Source organism: Topomyia yanbarensis, chromosome 3, assembly GCF_030247195.1.
Source record: "Topomyia yanbarensis strain Yona2022 chromosome 3, ASM3024719v1, whole genome shotgun sequence".
Classification (NCBI taxonomy): Eukaryota; Metazoa; Arthropoda; class Insecta; order Diptera; family Culicidae; genus Topomyia; species Topomyia yanbarensis.
In genome coordinates, this window is record NC_080672.1 from 115,146,823 (window position 1) to 115,165,914 (window position 19,092).

The 19,092-nt window shown below is 36.3% G+C and overlaps 1 protein-coding gene across 9 annotated transcripts in view; it reads right to left on the reverse strand.

The window, feature by feature from the left end:
- Positions 1-19,092, reverse strand: part of LOC131692484 (uncharacterized) — a 273,903-nt gene that overhangs the window by 26,291 nt on the left and 228,520 nt on the right. For 7 of the 9 annotated variants that reach the window (XM_058979563.1, XM_058979562.1, XM_058979556.1 and 4 more), the window contains exon 2: positions 14,349-16,418. The exons of 1 other annotated variant lie outside the window; for it this stretch is intronic. In XM_058979563.1, the coding sequence (XP_058835546.1) occupies positions 14,349-16,309 (1,961 nt within the window). In that variant the 5' untranslated portion in view covers positions 16,310-16,418. The remainder of the gene's footprint in view (positions 1-14,348; positions 16,419-19,092) is intronic. One more of the 9 variants, XM_058979561.1, reaches the window with a different exon arrangement.

Consider the following 19,092-nt stretch of genomic DNA (forward strand, 5'->3'; position numbering starts at 1 on the left):
TGAAACACTCGTGTTTAGGCGCAACGAAAACTCGAATTGAGTGTCCTTATGGTTGCGCTACCATTTGACTCAATGCGTTGAAAAAGTATTACAGACGCTTCTTTAACCAACGGCTTCAAATGCGTAGAGTGATAATAGAAACATGGCGAAAATAGGTTCATCACCCCACCCCTGTAATCTGAATTTATTGCGTAAACAACATTATTTAGCCGATTTTTGATTTTTAACATTTACATTATACTGTTTTGTAAGTAATATTATGCAATTTGGGGCAATATGAAAATTGCCATTTTTTGCGAATTTTTCGTGAAAGATATGCAAATACTTCAACATTTTTCCGAAGACATGTACTCGTTCTAATAATAATTCGAAAGAACAATTAATTCCGCGTCTACCGACAATATCGTTCGAAAAATGGCGGAGAGTTTCAATTTTTCCCAAATTAGGAATTGTCTCCCGTGACTCGTAAGGGGCTATGTTGCATTATTACTAAGATCGGCACTACACCACAGTGGTTATTCAGAAAGCGCATTTTTCGCATAGAGTCCATGTGAGACAACTTTTAAATCGGGGAAAATGGAATAAATTCGGCATTTTTTGACCAATTTTGATCATCAAAATGTCGTTGGACGCGGAATCAAATGTTCTTTAGAATTATCATTAGAACTATGGCGTGCCTTTGGAAACTGTTGAACCATTTGCACATTTTGCTTTAAAATATCACAAAGAAAGAGAAATTTTCATATTGTTTCGACACAATTATTAACTTTTATTCATATTCTCGACTTAATTTGGTCTAAAAACAATCAGTGAGATGAGATGTAAAGAATTTAGAAAAAATGTATTTTTTGGTTACAGTGATGCCAAATAAGCCATATTTCCAGTTTAAATCTAAAACTGCATTTTTCTCGCAATAAAAGTATTTTTACTTTGAAAATTATTAAAAAGCTTCGAAAACTTTAATATAACTTGAACCAATCTCAAGATAATACAGATGTAATACACAATTTCTCGTCACTTCTCTCACTATACCTCAGTAATCAAGCAGAATTTTCAAATACTAAAAGCGCCGATTTATAGACATAAATAATGGGGCATATCTAACTCAGTTTAGATAGTTTTTTTAAGTTTTTTACAAAAGTGTGTGCACTTTAACTTTCCTTTGCTAGTAGTCTATTGATACAAAAATGCATTTGGCATAAACATTTCAAGTGTCCAAAAATCGATAGACATTATAAAAATATGGACATTTAGTGTGTCGTGAGATGAGATTATATGGGGGCTTGTGAGACACAAACTTTTTGTTGCATTAGTCTAATATTATTATTTATAAACATGTATGACAAATATCCTCGTGCGAAAATGTTCCGTATCGAAAAGGAAACCAATGCGATATAAAAATTGAAAACTCTACGAAAAACAAAGGTGCAAAGTACTTCCTAGGCATTTTCCGTAGACTTCCCATTGCATAGTGCTCCAGAATGAGAATTTACTAGAAATTTCAACTTTTTACTAAAACTAAATTGCTTACCCTTGTGATACTTTTACACAAGTTCGTGTGCTTTGCAAGGCCCTTTTTTCATTGAAATAGCAGCTAGGTTAATTTTAGCAAGATCTTTTATTGAGCATTTTAACGGTTTGAGATAGAACATAGTAAGCAAAGTTGTGCTCTCGTGGAATTGGAATCACGGGAAAAGACCCGTTCATAAATTTATGATAAAAAATCCCGATTTCGTGAAATGAACGATTAACGAAAATTGTAACCAAGTTCCTGAAATCATTAATAATGTACCTCGTATTCATGAAATCCAAAAACTAGTTCGCGATAAATATATACATGGCGTTACATTCCAATGTTTGGTTGAGTTACTGTGGTTGCTCCCTAGGCATGTTTAGTTTTTGTTATGATTCTTGTTCATAATTTGGGTATACACTGGAACCGACATTTAAACGATATTCATGATTTCAAGAGCTTTGCTGTAATTTTTCATCACGTTAATGTCATATTGTTCAGGCCCGTACGCAGAAAATTCTCAAGGTGGAGTTTTTTAATATTGTTTTTAACATTTATCAAGAAACGTACAGAAACCCTCAAACTTTGAAGATTTTATCAGAGGCCTGGACCTAGTCTTGCGAACCAAACGACTTAGCTCAACAAAATGGGTAAATGTTTGTTATCTAGAAAGAGTAATCAAAAGACACCGCTGCATAGTGGTCGAAAATGTCAAAAACGAACATAATTCACTAGAGGCCAAACCATCGAATTTATTCACAGGGTACCTTTGGACGAATTGTTCATAAGAATATTCCCCATAACCTGATAAAAATTAAAATTAGGCATGGCTTACTAAGATCAAACTAAAAAAATTAACTTCTTACACCGACAAGGTAGAAAGTTGGTGTCTTCGACAAAGTTTTAGAAATACTGAATAATGAAAAATTTTGTTGAACAACTTGAACTTAAAGTTATTGAATTATAAAGCGTTTTCTATGTCATCAACCTTAAATTTATTTTTTTTAATATAACTTTTTCCACTGTGACTTTTCGTGCAATCCATGTTCCAAACAAATGTGAAGGCATCAATACCCCATAATATTGTTGAAGACTGTTAGTAAAAATACTCATTCGTTTCAAAATGATTGAAAATTTTAACATTTTTTTGTGGATTTTTATATGGAAAAAGTAAAAAAAAACATTGCAAAGGTAGCCCATATTCATAGGGTTCTAGAGTGCTACGCATATAACCTTCTTACCTTCATTGTGCGTAGTCTGGACATTGAAAATAGTGCCTGGTCGTCTATATAGCATATTCGATAGCACCTTTCTCTTTTATACGCAATTGAAATTGGTGTAAAAAAATTTAAAATTCTTCAATATTTCTAAAACAAATGAGTATTTTTACAAGAGGTGTGCGTTGCGCCGCAGATTTCAGGTAATTTTTTTTACATGCAGTCTTCAACAATATTTTTACATGCAGTTTTCAATAACAATTTAATTTTAACATGCAAGTCTTCAGCAATATTATGTGGTTTTAATACCTCAACATTTGTCTGGAACATCGTTTGCACGAAAAGTCACAGTGGAAAAAATTATATTAAAAAAATAAATTTAAGGGAGTTGCCTTAGAAAACGCTTTATAAATCGATAACCTTAAGTCCTACAAGTTCAAGTTGCTGAACAAAATTCTTCATTATGAGCATTTCCAAAACTTTGTCGAAGACACCAACTTTCTACCTCGTCAGTATAAAAAGTTGATTTTTCTAGTTCGATCATAATAAGCCATGCCTCAATTTAATTTATATCAGACTGTGGGGAATATTCATAAGAACAATTCCTCCAAAGAAACCTTGTGAATATATTCGATGGTTTGGCCTCTAGTGAATTAAGTTCACGTTTTTGGCATATCCGACCACTGTGCGCTACCTGCTGGCTCGTGGCGGATACGGATTGGTTTGTAGTAGTTGTTAAGCCAACCGACTAAACCTCTTGTATCTCGCAATACTCATCCATCCAGGGCAACCGTTAGTACTGCTTTAGTAGTAGGGATTGTGATCTTGCTTATTTTGTTTTGTGTTAATCGTCATGTTGTTATCCATAGCTACTTTTCCTTACTTGCTGTCCAACGTTCGCGTTATATCTGACCTGCTTAGGTCTGTTGCAAATATCGTCACCTGTTGAGACATGAACCGATCCGCAGGTGTCGACCATAAGGATTTACATCTATTTACAACCACTTTCGCCGGGCTTCTTATCCTTCTTGGTGCTAGTCGTTCCTATTTCTCTGCTAGCTGGCGCTGATAACTTCTCGGCAGCGGTATTTCACCTTATACCGATGCCCATTTCCGCGATCCATTTCGCTGTCACTCAATCGGAATAATCATCGGAGGTAAAATTTCTCTAGACAACGATATCCCGATTTTCCCTAACTTGGTGTTTTTGCTCCTTAGCTGCCGTTGCTAGCCCGCTGACCGACATCTGCTGTCTACTCACTACTGCTGCTAATATCGAAACTTGTCGAAACGTGAACCGATCCTTCAGAGAAGCCGTCCAACTTGACATACATCCCTTACCTTCGCAAAGGTTCGTCCTTGGTTTCTTCATTGACTTGTTTCTAGAGTGACCGAACTCAAATGACATTTTATGTGTCAAAACTGTTTGCAGTATATTTTTTTCCTGAACAGGCAGTTGAACCCACCTTTCGTACGGGCCTGTATTGGATTCATGAGTATACTATCGGATTTTTCTGGCAGAGTACCGAGATGTATGTTCGTGAGCACGGTACCTTAGTCACTTCGTAGTTTATATTTACGTAATCGTGATATTTTAGTAACTAGTTTCGTATTGGATTGTTCTGGCAGAGTAGTGTGATTTATGTTCATGATTTCAGGATATTAGTTACGATTTCCGTAATTTTTATTTACGTTCTCGTGATATTTTATTTTTGAGCTCACTTGCGAATTTGACACGTGGAGCAATGTTACTCATGTTCATGATATTCGTAATTTCTCTTCGTCTTATCGTGATATGCTGTTTTTAATTGCTATCGGAGATTTTAGTCGGAGTAACGTGACTGATTCGCGGTATCTTGGCTTGTGAACTATATCACAAACACGATTTGTGGCTCTATGATGCACTTTTGGTGCTGCCCGGACATCACATTGAACCTTATCAAATGAATAACGATGTTCGAGGTCCTAACAGTTTTCTTACATTTGTCGCTCGCACTTATTATTAGTCACTAGCAGTTGTACATAACTGTATGATATTTCATGAATAAACCCAAATTTTGTGAAATGATTCACGTGAAAATTTCATGACCATGTGCAGATTTGTATGAAATTGAAAATGATTCGAGATCTCTTCTAAATACCACAAGGACGCAAGATAGATCGTGAATCGTGTACTAGGAATTATGAACCAGTTTACGAATTCATGAATATTTTATGATTTTATAAACTATTTCACGAGCACGAATGGTCAGTCCTGAATATTTTACTAGGAATCATGAACTAGTTCACGAATACATGAATAACATTTTATGATTTTGTGAACTATTTAACAAGCACAGATCTTTAATCTTGGGCAATACATTAGAAATTATCATTATAATTCAAGATGATTGAAAAGATTCGCGAATAATATTTTGAGTTTCGTAAAACAGTTCACGGGAAAATAGGTTTGATTTTGGGACCAAATTCACAACCACGAAAAACAGATCACGTTCAATATGTAATTGATCACGAATCAGTTCGTATCAGTCGACTCTGAATAATTTTCCTAAATCTACGAATAAAAGAACGTGCGTTTCAAGTGGCGAAAGAACTCGAATAATGTAATGAAAAATTTTTGGTCGAATGAATTTAGAGAAAAGAATATTTCTGTGTTTTTCTATTTTTAACATAATGTAAGAATAGTGTAATTAAAATATTATAAACAATTCCATTTAGGGACAGCATGCAGTAACAAGTTACTTTACGCTTGTCCGGACATGCCGTAGACTCAGGTGATTCGCATTTCTAATGCCAAAAGACCCTGACTCCTACGGTAGCAGACAAAAAGTTAAGTCGCCGGTGAGCTCTAAGCTAGCATATATGATCCTTCTACGCTTTTCTAAACTTTCTCCCTTCAACTCCTTGCTCTCCCTTGAGTACTATGGCTCTAAATATTGAAAAATATACTTCACCTTCCAGTCCCTTGCTAATTAAATGCCGTAACAACTGTTGACATACCAACTACAAATAACACCCACATGGGCATCAAAATCGCTTCTGTATGTTTTGTTTATTTTTGCTGTTTACTGAATCCTTATGTCTTGATATTATCAGAATATTCGAACTAGTAATAACATGTCGTTCTTAAATGATTCAAAAACCGTTTTCTTGGAAAAGTTATGGGTCTACCCAAAGTGTCGGTCCCTCACTACTCCTAGTTAATTTTACTGCTGAATTCTGTCACGAACCCATAATAAAGCAGGAACGACAGCTCTGAATCACCTCTCAAACTACAATACCGATTGTCGCACTCATTACGGTGCATTGGTAGCTGGAGACTTTGCAGTAACCATCATAATCGCCATCATTTTTGACTTGAAAGCTGCTTGAATCATTGGATACAGACGGCGAACAGCGTCGGATGACGGTGCGCAGCCATAAGTGAGATTTACATATGACCCAGATTTTAAACACCTCCGGCTTCGAGACAGAACAATTTATTGTTATCACGTGTCTGCCTCTGCAACAGCCGACCGTTGCATTCCCTACGCATTTTCGGTACTCGTCAGATGATGTCACGTTTACATACAGTGAAAAAAGAGAGAACTGATTGGATAGCGAAAAGGCTGTTTCGTTTGTACACTGTTTCTAATGCACATTTTAGAGGACACCGGAACGAACATATATGTATTGTGCTATGCGATAAATAAGACCACGTTAACGGTACTGCAAAACCGAAAAAACAGAATGCTTTTCAAAGAAGCACAGTTTCGCGGCAATACTGCCCACGGTAAAGTAGTATGCAATTGACGCATGCAAAAATGAGGAGATGGAATCGATGCAATGCGAGAAATAAAATCGTAGGTTGGATAAACTAGTTTGGAGCTTAAATGATGCAGACAGTTTTTCGCATAAATGCAGCACTGTACGTATGTGTACGTGCAGCCGAGCTACTGATATAGGCTATTTCGGTTGCCCTGCCCAGAGTATTCAATCGAGATTGGCTTTGAATTTGTTCCTGCTCAGACAAACCGTATCGCGCTCTGCAAATCATGCTTCATACATGCAAACCCAGTACTAAAATATCGAAAATCGAAATATTTTATTGATCGAATCCTGTTTCACCGCATCCTATCTTAAATCCGACTGGCAGCAAGCAAGTGCCACGCCGCAAGTACATATATTGAAATGTGTCTGATGTGCAGATAAATTTACGCTGCCTTATGACTTCCTGGCCTATACGTATTGCATTTAATGTGCGCTGGCATTCAGGACACCATGGCGAGGCTTGCCTATTGAACGTAACTGGGGGCACCTGACCCAAGGCGAGTGTATACGCGGTGTATCTGCAGTCGTCATCGCAAATTTGTTGCTGTTCTTGCGCGCTGTCAATGCATTACCTACATACAAATAAATATCGATGTATGCACGGTCGTTAGGTTTTCGACAAATTAACTGTCACGAAACTGCACTGGATTTTGTGTAATGTACTTCGTATGTTTCCCAGTCCAGTTTGGAGTGAGCTTATCGAAGCAATTAATCTAGTCGGGGTAACCTGTTGACATGCTTTAACTGTGCAGTAGAATGTCATCGGTTGGTGTAGGTTTCGTTTGAGATGGTATTTTGCACTTTTTTCCCAATGCATACAAGATTAAAGGGATCGTCAGGTATTTCACAAACATAATTTACATAGAAAAGTGTTGATGTTTTTGCTGGTTAACATGAAACCGAATTGATATAGAGAGAATGCTCCCCTGATGAGCAGCCGCTGTTGCTCAAAAAAAGTTTCTGAAGGTATTGTACAAAATACAACGGCGCGAGTGCTGGAATGTTAAGTGGTTACCCAAACAGCGAGTATCCCTGCCACTGAATATAATAAATAAATATTCCAAACCAATTCCGAATTTTGCGAGAAATGATTTTTAAGTTAAATCTTCTCTCTCTCTCTCTTTCTCTTTCATGTGGACCTGTAAATTTCGGATAGAGTTAAATTAAAAAAAAAACATTTTAATCTTAAAAGAGAGTTAAATTTAAAATCAACAACGATGCTTGGAAGACAAAGATCTAAGAAATATTGTCAACGAGCGAAATAAATTTCTAATATTTTTCCACTCTTCCAACGTGAAATGCTGTGATAGGCATGAATCAAACAACTCAATTCTGAATTAAGCTACTACGCTTCCACATAGAAAAACCATGATTTGTAGCATCGCTCGCGGGTCGAAGAAAAACTCATTTTGTGTGCTTGCTACTACCGGTCTGGGACGTGTTGTTGGCGATGACAAATGGGTTCAAAAATATCACGTGTAAGGATAATTTTGAAAAATATAACCTGCATCAAGGTGCCTAAAATCACTAGCAAGTATGAATAATAGCAATAATCGTAGAACACAAGAAACGCTGTTCACGATATTGGAATAAATAAATTATAAAACTGTGAAAACGTTGGGAATAGTAATAAAAATTTGGCTTCGGAACAGACGCACTGAATTACAGAAAGATTTGTTTCGGACAAGTAGTGTGTGAAATACGCGTATCTGTAGCAGATACAAGTGGTAGTGGAATTAAAAAGTGTTACAAAAAGCCCTTACGGGGTATAAGGATGCAGTTGAGGAACACCCTTCAATTGTCATTATTTTATTCTTTCGATATATGTAAAAGGCAAACACGAAATTAATGCAAAATAAAAAATCTATCTATATAAAAGTCAATGTTTGTATGTATATGATTTGGTCGGTGTTAAGTCAGACCGGACTAGGTGACAAAATATTGATTTCGAGAAAAACGAGTTTAAAGTTTGAATCGCAGCATTCTTTACATTATGATTGGAAATTAAGTTTTGCCATAATTCTTGTTCATTGTTACATATTTCAAATCTGGCAAAAGCCGAATGTAGCTTACGAAATTCTTTATCCAGTACTATCATTATCTCATTTTTTGATGTTTTGCGACTTAGTCCGGTCTGACTTAACACCGAACATTTACGGACTCCCAAACGGCTTGACCGATTGCCGTTAAAATTTATACATAGTAGGTATTTGTTATGGAGCGTGTTTGTGTGCTGTTAGGTGGGGATTATCTGCCCGCCAGATGGCGCTTCGGAACAAATTGTGTTTTCCTCTTATTTCGTTGAAAGTCGCAGCAGCGGGCCATGAGTATTAGCTAGTATACTATAAAATTGCATGGATGTAAAGGAATACTGTGCAAAATTATGCTAATTATCGTCCGTTAGGAAAAAAACTAAAGACAGCTATAATCGTTTATTTTTGTAGGGTAGACGAGCCCTTATTCATTCAATTAGTCAGAATGTCACACTATTTCGTTGAAAACTCTGCTAACTGTCACTGAAATGCGTAGAAAAAGTTGTAAAATACTCGCGTTTGTGCGAAGTGAATAGCTGAGTACAACGAACCCTTATTCATCCTTCTATTAAGCTAATGCGTTAAATAGAGATAGCAGACACTGCTCAAATTAATGTGTTCAAATGCGTGGGATGAATAGAGATGCTAGGATGAATTAGGGCACACTTACCCTATTACAGGTCAGACTCGATTTTTCGGGGATCTAAAAAAAATCTCGCCCGGATAAACGAGTCAAACTTTTTTTGTGTCATTTTATGAATTTAGGGTTCATTCGCAAAGAAATTAGAAATTAAATGGGCGGGGTAATTCTTTCTTTTATGGTAAATTTTCAGAATTTCGAAGTGTGATTTGTATTTTCAGTTTGTTTTAACTCTCATTCAAGTTAGAAGTGTGCGCGTAGTGCTTTCACAAACTGAACCTTGTCATTGTTCTTGTAGCATAATTTCGTTGACCAATGTCGTACGTATCGGATTGCTAGGTGGTCACTACGTATAAAGTCTTCGCAAACTATCCAGCTCACGTTTGCCACCAGCAACGGATTAACAAAAGTTACCTTGGTAAAATCGCCTCTAATGATTACTAGGTCTCTTATCAGAATCTTTTTCACCCTATCTTGCCCAAAAATTTTTCTATCTAAAACTATTTTTCTACTGAGATCATGAAACACGAAAAACCTACTTGGATCAAGATAGGTGCTCAATCTTTTCCTTCCGATGCTCTATATAATTCTTCTGGAATATATACAATATTCCAAATGCATGGGAAACGTAGTCGAAGGTGCTCTAAATTAATAGGTTCAACAGTTTTCAATAATATTTCTAGACTACAAAGGCATTCCAAAATTTTATTTTTCACCGTTAACACCCTTGCAGCACTGATCCAACGGAAACCAATCAATTTGAATGAAATGAAAGGTAATACTCCCAGTTATTAGCCGTACGCCTCAATATAGAGGCCCTGTTTAAAAAAAACGGCTGGCGTCAGCCCGGTGCATTGGTCGTGGTTCTGAAGAAGTCGAAACGCAAATACCTTGACTAATAAATAGGATATGCTTATGAAAACAAGAAAGGCTTAGGAATATGATTATAACCTATTGTTAGCTTTAGAACTGAAATTATTGCAGTTAGTCTGAGTGGATTTCGATGGAGCAGTGCTGCCAGGGACAATCTACATTAACGACTAAAAATTAAATTTTTCTATATCTTCATTATTTTGGGATATTATTGAATACTGATAAAACCTATCATTTTGTACTGTCTTCACCAAAGTTTTACACGCAATTGAACTATTATAAGGAGGATTGTATTGAGAATTGGAAGGTAAAAATTAAGCAGCTTCTTGCACTGCGAAAGAAGCACCTATCTTTATGAGAAAAGGTTTTTCGTGTTTCATGAATCCACCATTTTCAAGGAAAAATATTTTTGGAATCTTATATGCGCTACAAAAAAGTTGGGCATGAAAGGGTTAAAGTGAGGTAAATCTAGATGTTGAAGGAAGAATCTACAAAAACGTTTCAATCTCGTTTTATGCATAGTGCACCAACCTGACGTGACGCGAAAGTGTTGAGATTTTCACCAGACAACCTCCAAATATTCATCAATTTTTTTAAATTGTGCATAAAACATGCCTGATTTTTTTTTTCGTTTTTTTAATTTACTGTGTTGCAATAATTTTATGGTTGCCATTTATTACAGAAGCCATATGGAATGATTTAAAAACTCGGCTGTCTTATTAATCAAGTCTGCAGATTCATGAATTTGAAGACAAAATCGCATACACCATAGTTGCATCGATGGAGCTCAAGGATTTAAACTTCTGAGCGTATTTAAACTTTTCTAGTGATACTGAACACCAATCTTTCGAGAACTTCCCGGTTAACACGACAGTTAACCGGGAAGTGCTATGATCAGAACTCTAGAATATTAGGGATAGAGTTGGGGCCATTGAAAGAAAATACGGGCCCGGGGGGTTCAACGTAGGGCCCCCATCACGTTATATTGCCCGTGTACCAAAGAGTTAAATTTTGAATTCCATTAGATTTCACTGATATTATGTATATTACACTGAAATTTTATAGTTATGTACCAGTTTTTGCGCTAGTTGTTTGTAGTGGAAATGACGGAAAAAACGTTGGGCTGTTAATACTTGACTTGGAAAAGAGCCATTTTTGTCAAAAGTATTAGTAAAAGTAATGAAATGAAAAGGTTAAAAAAGTAGTAATTGCAAAAATTAAGAACATATAAAATGGAGATCAATAGAAAAGGAAAAAAACAATGGGAAAACTGAATATTGAAAGAATGTACAAAAAAACTTAAAGTAGCAAAATCAACTAAAAAACTAATTAAAGTCAATTGTCAAAAAAATGTATAATCTAAAAGAATCCAAAACAGAACCTATAAAAATCGATAAAAGAAAACAGGAAACTAGTCAACAAATTGTAAAAGTAGAAATTTTTTGAAAATGAGAAAAAACAACAAATACGAATACGAACATTAATATAAAATAAAAAAATGTATAAAACTGAATAACTCGATAAATCGAGAATAATATTTAACATTAAAAACAAGAAATATTCAAAGCAATAGCAAAAGTGAATAAAACGTTAAGAAAGCATAAAAGTTGAGGAATAGATATAAAAGACGAAAATAAAATAACCACGAAGAAATTAAAAAATGGACTAACCTAAAAATTTTGAAATTTTTGGAAAATTAGAATGATGGAAAGTTGAAAAAATAAAGAAATTTGGAAGGTATGGATTGCACAAAAACGGACAAAATGAAACACAAAAAATAGTAGAAAAACCAATATACTGTAGAAACACACAAAATGAAGAAATTAAAAAAAATGGATTAAATAATTTGAAGAATGGTAAAAAAACATTAGAAATGAAATTTGAAATAAATTCAAACAACGGAACGAAGAATGTAAAAAAAGATAAATCAAATTTTTTCTAGAAAAATAAAAAAAAATGAAAAGTAATCCTATAGGAAAATAGCCAACAAAAGGAAGTATTTTCAAAATAGGTTAAATGGAAAAAAGTGAAGAATAACAATAATGATAAAATTGAAGATTAATGAAAATGTGTAAAAAATAAATAAAATCATATTAAATTAGCAATGGGAAAAAATTACGGAAAACTAAAAACTAGAAAACATGAAACCAAATACGAGAAAGGTAAATAATAGGGCAAAAAGACTAATTGGAATGAATTTAAAAAAAAGTAAAAATGCTTGAAGAAATTCAGAAAAATATGGAGAAAAAAGAAAATAGTAAAAGAGTATAATAAGAATAAATGGAGCAAATGGACAAATTTTATACATTGGATCGAATGACAAAAGAAACAAATAAAAAAGCAGGGTATTTAAATATTAAACAATAGAAAAAAATAAAGAAAGTGGAATTTCCTCCAAAAATTGCAAATAAAATGAAATAACAGAGAAATGACTATAAATTAAAGTAAGCGGTAATGATAAAAATGGAAAAAAATGTCAAAATGGAGTGAAAAGATGGATAAAATAATCATTTGGTAACAATGGAAATAGACGAAAAAGCAGAATGCTGAAATTTCAGAAACTTAAAAAAGATCGATGAAATTTTAACAAAATTTGAAAAAAATCCAAGCAAAAATAAAAAAATGGGAAAAATTGCGAAACATGGATCAAATTTCAAATGGGTTGTGGTTGGATTTTACGCTATGCTGGTTTCGAAAACATAATTAGGAGCAAAAATATCATTTTCTTCACATTCACCGTAGAGTGAAAGTTTAGGTAGAGCACACCACTGTTCACATTTAGGTGTGTTTTTTCGCATTTGTGAACAGTGTTGTTGATTAAGTTGGGTGTAGTGATTCACTTCCTCGAATATGCATAAAGAATCAAAAGGCACCAGCCACTCTCGCTGTGAAGGATAACCCTAGTGAGCTTTGTCTTGGACTACAGTAAACAAACACCAAGAAAAATGCATTTACTAAAACCGCAACCAAGTATTCCTAAATAAACCAGTACTAACAACAAAGAAATAAACAGAGAAATAGATTCATACTTGTAACTAACAAAATGTAAAAAACAAGCACCATTTGAAGACGTCAGAATGAGGAAATGCTTTGAATTTTCGAAAATTAGAGGATAGAGGATCCTCTTAATTTAGCAAGAATAAATAAATGGTACTCGTAAAATTGATTTCCGTAATTCGGTATATACGAGATTAGAATCAAAGCTTAGTGTTTTTTCAGGACAACTTTTAAATTATCTTATCTTCCGTCAGGTAATTGTTGCGCAAGTATCGGTGATAATAGTCATAGTCAGTAGTAACAAAGTTTCGCTACAAGGACTAAACCGTAATCAACGGGAAAATTCGACAATCATGTTGTGTTTGACATTATGTGTAGACTAAATTGCACAACCATAACATAACACCATAATTTGTTTTGTGATTCCGAAAATTCCACGGTGATTCCAAATTTCATTTTGAATACGGCTTTTCGCAACTTAAAAACAACGAAATGATTTACTAGCTCGCAAGAAAAAATACTGATCAAAGTCAAAAAACTAATCTTGACGAATAGGTTGCACATTTTTTCCCGAAGTTAATTCTACACATTCCAACGATGACTCGAACGTGTTTTTCGAAAAATGTTACACAAAAAAAAACTGCCAAACCACAACTGGTGACGGCTGGCACCTTATGCTAAACATGACATTTATGAAGAACCACACAGCAGTAGCCGTTGTGCGGGTGAAATGGGAAAATCCCACGAGTCGCTGTATAACATAGCAGTATTTACTATTCAACGTCCATCTTCAGGAAGTGGCGTAAGTCATTCGCACTCGCTAGGGGAGGTGAATTGCTTCTTTTCGACTCTTTCCTGATGTTAACGATCATTTGTTCGCCGCGTATATGAAGGCACCCAGAGTAGGTACAGCGGGGCAGGTTATGAATGAAGACATTACTCGTTCTATTATTACGACGATGATGACGAGATCGTTTCCATTTCGCAATCGAATTGTTTCGCAACGTTCTTACTTTACCATTAGACGTGTGTGTGTATGAATGTCATTGAAACTACTGACTTGAACTGTTCAAATACTTGCGGTTTCGCATTGTTGAGGAAGTTAGTTGTTAGATGTTGACTGACGCTGACGCGGATAGACTCAGAACCGGATTATTGGAAGAACCAAAAATATGTTTTATGACTTGTGTAAATTTCAAATTGCTTGTTCGGTTTAACAGATCAGTCATGTACAGCAATAAATATATTAAAACGATAGAGCTTACCTTTTTCTGTAGATCCAGGTATTGACCACGTCCGAAGTGTTGCCCCGTCTCAGCACTCCTCGGAAAGAGGAAGATTTTTTTCGAAGTATGTTACCGCTGTTGGGTGGATTTGTAGCCCCAGCCCCCGTTCCAGATGCGTTGGCGCATCCCAATGGAGGTTTCGTTACAACCGAATGAGTTTTATTCGTTGAACGTTCTCTGCTTTGAAGTTGGCGGTAATGATTTTCCAACAGTGACTGCATTCTAGAACCGGATGACATTGACGAAGATGATGTCAGCGAGCCAGACGAAGGGGAACCATTGCTGCTGGACGAGATTACGATAGCCGAAAGTCGGGACAGATTGTCACTGGTGCTTTCGAAAATGTTGGCGAAATTTTTGCTCGATGACATCAGATGGCTCAGACTGTTCAGGTCACCAGTGCTCCAACTGCGGGGTGTGTGCTGGAGATGTTGCAGAAAATATGCACTTTTCCAGTTAGCCCGCGAGAAAAGATTTGGCTCACTGCTAGCGTGAGCGACGGCCGTAGATCGGTCGTTTATGGATGGTGTTTCAGGGTCATATCGTTGCATTTTTTTGAGATATTCAAATTTAAGTTTGTTGTTACTTGTGGGTTTACCATCCGATGAAGAGCTTGAATCCGTTGAAGGAAGCCTTGGTGGCGGCCGGAAGTGACACTCGTGACGCCGACGACGCCTGACAGAAAGGTTAAGACTTCTCCGCTGTAGGAGGAATCGTTGGAAGAGGTTCGAGCGGGCCTTTTTAGAGCGATCGCCACTCCCAGACCCTGTAGGAGGTGGCGGCCGTGCGCTAACGACTAGTTTCTTCTGCTGAGCAGCATGATTATTATTGTTTATACTTTTGGTTTCACAACACGCAACCGACTCGTTACGCGTTGCTATAGTTTTTGGCGCTGGCGGTGCCGAGTCTTTCATGGCAGTGGTTAATTTTGACGATGACAGTGGTATCTTGGCGTTGTCGCCATTATTGCCCGTTAATGATGCGTTTGCAACACTCGTCGTTGGCACAGTCTTGGGTGGGAATCCCCCGTTTCGGGTGGATATTTTTAGCTTTTCTTCGTCACGCCTCTGAGCTTGTTCCCTAAGCTGACGATTTACTAGTTCGCTATTAATATCATACCTCATTAGCACTGGATAGAACTCGGAGTTGTCCACGATGATGATCGATTTGTTGGATGCGTCCACGTGCCCGTCCGACACGCGAGATCTATTTTGCAAGAGTGCATCATCGGTGCTGAGCGGTCGTTTCAGTAGCATCGGTTCCAGAGCTTGTGAGTCAACTACCAGCACCGCTTTGGCATCTCCTTTGAATGCTGAGGTATCACTGGAGAACGTCTTCTTTTCGCCAAACATTCTCTGACTAAAATAGAAATCGTGAAAATCTTTTGCTTCCGCGTTACACTCGTCTCGCTGCTGCTCTCGGCCTCTTTTGTATATTTCATCTTCCAGCTTACGAATCATGTTGAGATCAAACTTTGCACCACGCCCTGACGGATCGTTGCCATTTGGATCGGACAGGTCGTGATTGACAGCGTAATTCGTGCTATGTCGGACACCTCCTTCACCTCCATTCGCTCCCAGCTGTATCGAGCCCTGGCTCAGCGACTTTTTGAAGAAACCGGAGAAACTCAGCGGCCTTGACCAGAGCTTATTGCGGCTACATTTTATACGATTCTTGTCCAGATCAATCACTTTATTTCGCATAACTACACTTTCTTTTGTCTGCTGCTGGTGCTGCGATGGTGGCAGATTCTGCTGCTGTCGGTTGACATCATCGATAAACGATGCGTGCCACCGACCTTCCCCTACCGGCGGTGTCATCTCGACCGGTTCCGTCACTCGCGAACGCTGACGCTGCTGTTGATACCGGTCGCCATTTATTGCCATTTGATTGCTGAACAGCGCACCACTCATGCCACTTCTGTCACCGTTTATCATCATTTTCGGTTTCGGTTTGCTTTGCTACGCGATTAAATTCATTCACTAGTTTTCGTGCTTCTCAAATGCTGCATGTTTGGTTTGCTTATCGTGGGTTGCGGACGGTGTGTATCTGACGCGAAGTGATTTGTTTAATTTTCAGATTTAGCATGAATCAAAGACTTAAAAATAAAAAAAAATAGGCAGTATTGAAATGGTAGAGTATTATGCACAACTGGAACCATAACTGAATATAATCATATTTTCATGTGATTTTTTCCAACGGTAATTTATATGCTGATTTATTGATTAAACAACATTTTACATGCTATTTCTAAACAGTTTCTTTTCACGGGACTACACGAATCTGTTTTGGTCGAAAATTACTAATCGGTAAAGTTATTCTTATTTATGTAATACGTCATTTTTAGATATTATAACGTCATAATGAGTCACGATTGACCTTCCAAAAAGGACTCTATGCAAAAATAGTAGCAATGAACATAAAAAATATAGCCACTCTTAAAGAATATACGCTACTAAACAAACGTTTTATTTTTAAATATTAAATTAATTATAAAAATTAATTGTCTCAAAACGCGAATATTTAGACATCGTCATTTTTAGTGGGAAAAGTGCATTTTGTTGTTACTATCTCTAAAAGTTTGGTTGTGGTAATAATAAATAAATGAAATGTATGATAAATTGGACAAGTCAAGGTTTTTAAATCGTAAAAAAAAAGTTTTAATCCCCCCAGTGGTTCAATTGTGCCTTTCCCATTTCTCCAAGCTATGATTCCATGGCTGATGATGTTCAATAAAATTGTGGAAATGTTTATTATACTCTCAGTACACCTTGCACCTATATACAACGGCTTGCCAGCCACGAACTTAATAAGCTACGTGTCGATGCTGAAAAACTTGAAACCAAAAATATCATACTTAATTAGCTTAATTTGCATTAGTTCATTGTTGTCTTTTTGCCAATTTTTTTCGGGTATGCCGAGGTGGGTGTCAGAGGGGGATGAAAACTCCTATACACCTCATTACTACTATACCCTTCATTTAAGATTAAGATTGTGAGAATCGAGTCAGCAATATATGAGAAACAGGTGTGAATCTAATTTCGGCACTTGGCTATTCCGTCGAATCTTGCGCAATCCTCAACTGCTCTCAGTGTGGTCTAAGAGTCTTTGATTTGCAATTAGTAATTTGGACCAACAATTTCAAGCAATTTAGAACTCATTTCAATTAGTTTTGCATCATTTAGATATACTGATTTTACCGGTTTATATGGGAATTTTACCGGCTTATATGGGGATTCAACCTATGGGAAGGTGGTACCTGTGGTACGCCCACGCACATATATTTTCCGAACCCGACGAACTGAGTCATTTGCTACAAGACTCAGCCCTCCGGGCCTCGGTGAAACCATCGATTTTCAGAGTGATTCCATAGCCTTTCTATAGGAGAAAGGCAAAAAGTTACAGAATCAGTTAATATCCAAAAAAAGTCGATTTTCATCAAAATATTTTTTTTCGAGGTGACATCAAACGCTTCATGAATTTTAAAGTCACTTGGCATACAAAATACGAAATCGATTACTTAAATTTCACGTGGCCCCCCTTGAAAAAGAATGGTTCTGGTTTAGGGGAACATGGGGAGACTTGACCAGGTTTTCAGCTAAAACTGCATAAATCTCTAAAAAAGCCTTCAATCCCTCAAAAGTCATTGAGATATAATGTACTAAGTTATTGTGCAGAATTTTTAATTTAATTTTTGAAAAGTTACAAAAGTTTTTCTGTGATCGTTTTTTTTTGGTCAAGTCTCCCCGCTGCGGGGATACTTGACCAAGGCGTGGGGAGACTTGTCCAAGAGAATTTTGAAAAAATCATAACAAAAAATAATGACATAAAACATACTGTAATTATTTTTTTCCATATTGTCGAGATCCTTAGGTAGCAGTAAAAAATATAAAAGGGTTGCATTTGACAAATCTCGATTTTTAATGCATTTCTTTTCAAGGATTAACTGTACTGCTTGCATTGCATGTTCACATTAACAGTAGATACCAAAGTATAATAAATATCAGGAATTTTGTAGCTTTCTACAGCTAATTGCCATTTGGTCAAATCTCCCCATAAAATCTTGGTCAAGTCTCCCCAACATTAGTTATTGCGTTCAATGTCATGCAAATTCTAGTAATAACTATTCCAATGTTCCAATTTATGTAAAATCATTTTACTGCTTCACAAGGATTAAGATGGTATATTAATACATTACTAGTAATTAGTAGTCGAGTAGATATGTCCATACAAAGTTTGATAAAAAATTACATCATTTAATGCAACTTTATTAATCACGTAATATTTTCCGTAAGGAAAGGATTTTTCATACCTTAAGGGATCGAAACAAGTGTAAAAATATTTTTGAAAAAAATTTAAGAATGGAATAGAAGACGGCATTGTCAAAAATAGAATTTTGCGCTTGGTCAAGTCTCCCCATGTTCCCCTATATGGGAATTTCATATGTGACCGGACGATTCAGTCTATATTTCTGGATCCTTAATACCGATCCGTACGAAATTTTATGGCTGTCTGTGGGGATAATATCCACAATTTGATGAAAATTGGCCTACTCATCTACGAGAAATTGATATGTGAGTTCAGTGATTTTGAAAGACGGCCATTTTTTCCGGTGGGGGGTTGATGGGAGGTGCGTAAACCTCTTTTTATACCGTTCGTTTGGTACTTTGTGAAAATTGGTTTAGTCATCACCGAATTCCAATCTGACTTTAATTCTGGAATA